At 33.2% G+C, this 1,453-nt stretch overlaps 1 protein-coding gene across 3 annotated transcripts in view; it reads left to right on the top strand.

Moving 5' to 3' along the window:
• LOC117182287 (disks large 1 tumor suppressor protein-like) overlaps positions 1-1,453 on the top strand; it is a 398,897-nt gene extending 397,444 nt beyond the window's left edge. For all 3 annotated transcript variants that reach the window (XM_033375412.1, XM_033375411.1, XM_033375409.1), the window contains one exon: positions 1,359-1,453. In XM_033375412.1, the coding sequence (XP_033231303.1) occupies positions 1,359-1,432 (74 nt within the window). In that variant the 3' untranslated portion in view covers positions 1,433-1,453. The remainder of the gene's footprint in view (positions 1-1,358) is intronic.

Genomic DNA, 1,453 nt, shown 5'->3' with positions numbered 1-1,453 from the left:
GAAGATAAATTTTTAAACCATATGTTGTGAATAATTTTCCAAAAGCCATAAATTAACTGCAGGGATAAATCACCACTTGCAATTAACTTTTTCCAAAAACTTGAAAACTTGCCAAATTTAATCTCGACTTTTTTAATAACAGTAGAATAAACAGTGAAATTCTGCTGATTTAAACATTTCTGTATAAAACAATGTGAAACAAATGAAATTCCCCCCTAATAAAAATAAGGGTAGAAACCCCTTGGTATACAAAATATGTCGCAATGTGTATTTTTTTTGTAAGATATAATCTGACTTTTGTTTAGTTCAAAAATTCCGATTTGTTTCTGGAATATTACAGAAATACTTTTTTTTGAGGTAAACTTTTAGGGTGGTTAACACTCCGTAAATCTAAGAATTAGTATGGAACAAAAATATGTGTCTACTATTTTCTTATGCACTGCAATATATTACAGAAAAAAAATCAGTACTATTATCATCGAAAGGATAATTTTTTTCTACCACTTGTCCTGCTGTGCCTCCCGTGGGCCAACACTGATTAAAGTCAGAAACATTAAAAAATGTATTTCTTTCATGGTAAATTTAACCGAATTTAAAAAAAATCCCTGCTAAAGTTAAATATCTAAATATATTTCAGAATTTCGAAAAATGTACTGCATTAAAGAATGTTGAAATATATCTCAGATTTGTTTCCAGATTTCTCCTAACCTCCACCTCGTTCTGGGAAAAGGTGAAAAACTATAGGTTGAAAAATGAGGCCGAAAAGTCTATTTTTGAGATGTTTAGCTTTTTAATTATTAAAAGAAAATTTGTAGCATAAAAGTGATATGATTGAATTCCGAAGATTCAAGCTTTTGGATTATTTTTATTAAATAATTAATATTTTTTCAACGAGTTGAATTTAAAAGTTAAGTAAAGGGACTCGACGCTTGGACTCGATTTTAGAGTCATTTCCCCCTCGGTTGATCCTCAACAACAGAAGAAAGAACAAAATCGATCTTCCAGGAAATTAATGTCTGAGTCCCTACAAGCTTAACTTCTCAAAGAATCTGAACCCAATAAAACTTGTATCGAGACTAATAAATTTCCCTGACCTTTCGCAGTGCAATCTCTTGACTTTCTTGTCGATTTGGCCGCACCAATAGGTCCACTGTAAGATGAAAAAGAGAGAACATTGTGTACAGTCGTGATCTTACAATTCCAAGTTGCCCCTGTTGCCTTTCTTTTTCCTCTTCGATCTGAATTTTCTCTCTTATTTTCTTCCCTGTTTCCTCTAGTATTTTGCCCTCTCTCCTTTGCCACACATCACTTTTTTTCGGTGATGAATTCAACAAAGAGTCGCTTTTATTTGCCCGTAGGCGCATTGCGTGGCAGTGGTGCAGAAAATTGCGACTTCATCCGAACGAACGAGCGCATATCCACTACTTTTTGAAGTATCATCTAGTGCAAAAAG

The sequence above is a fragment of the Belonocnema kinseyi genome, chromosome 10, assembly GCF_010883055.1.
Source record: "Belonocnema kinseyi isolate 2016_QV_RU_SX_M_011 chromosome 10, B_treatae_v1, whole genome shotgun sequence".
Lineage (NCBI taxonomy): Eukaryota > Metazoa > Arthropoda > Insecta > Hymenoptera > Cynipidae > Belonocnema > Belonocnema kinseyi.
The sequence above is the reverse complement of the archived record's forward strand: the minus strand, read 5'-3'. Positions and strand labels throughout refer to the sequence as shown.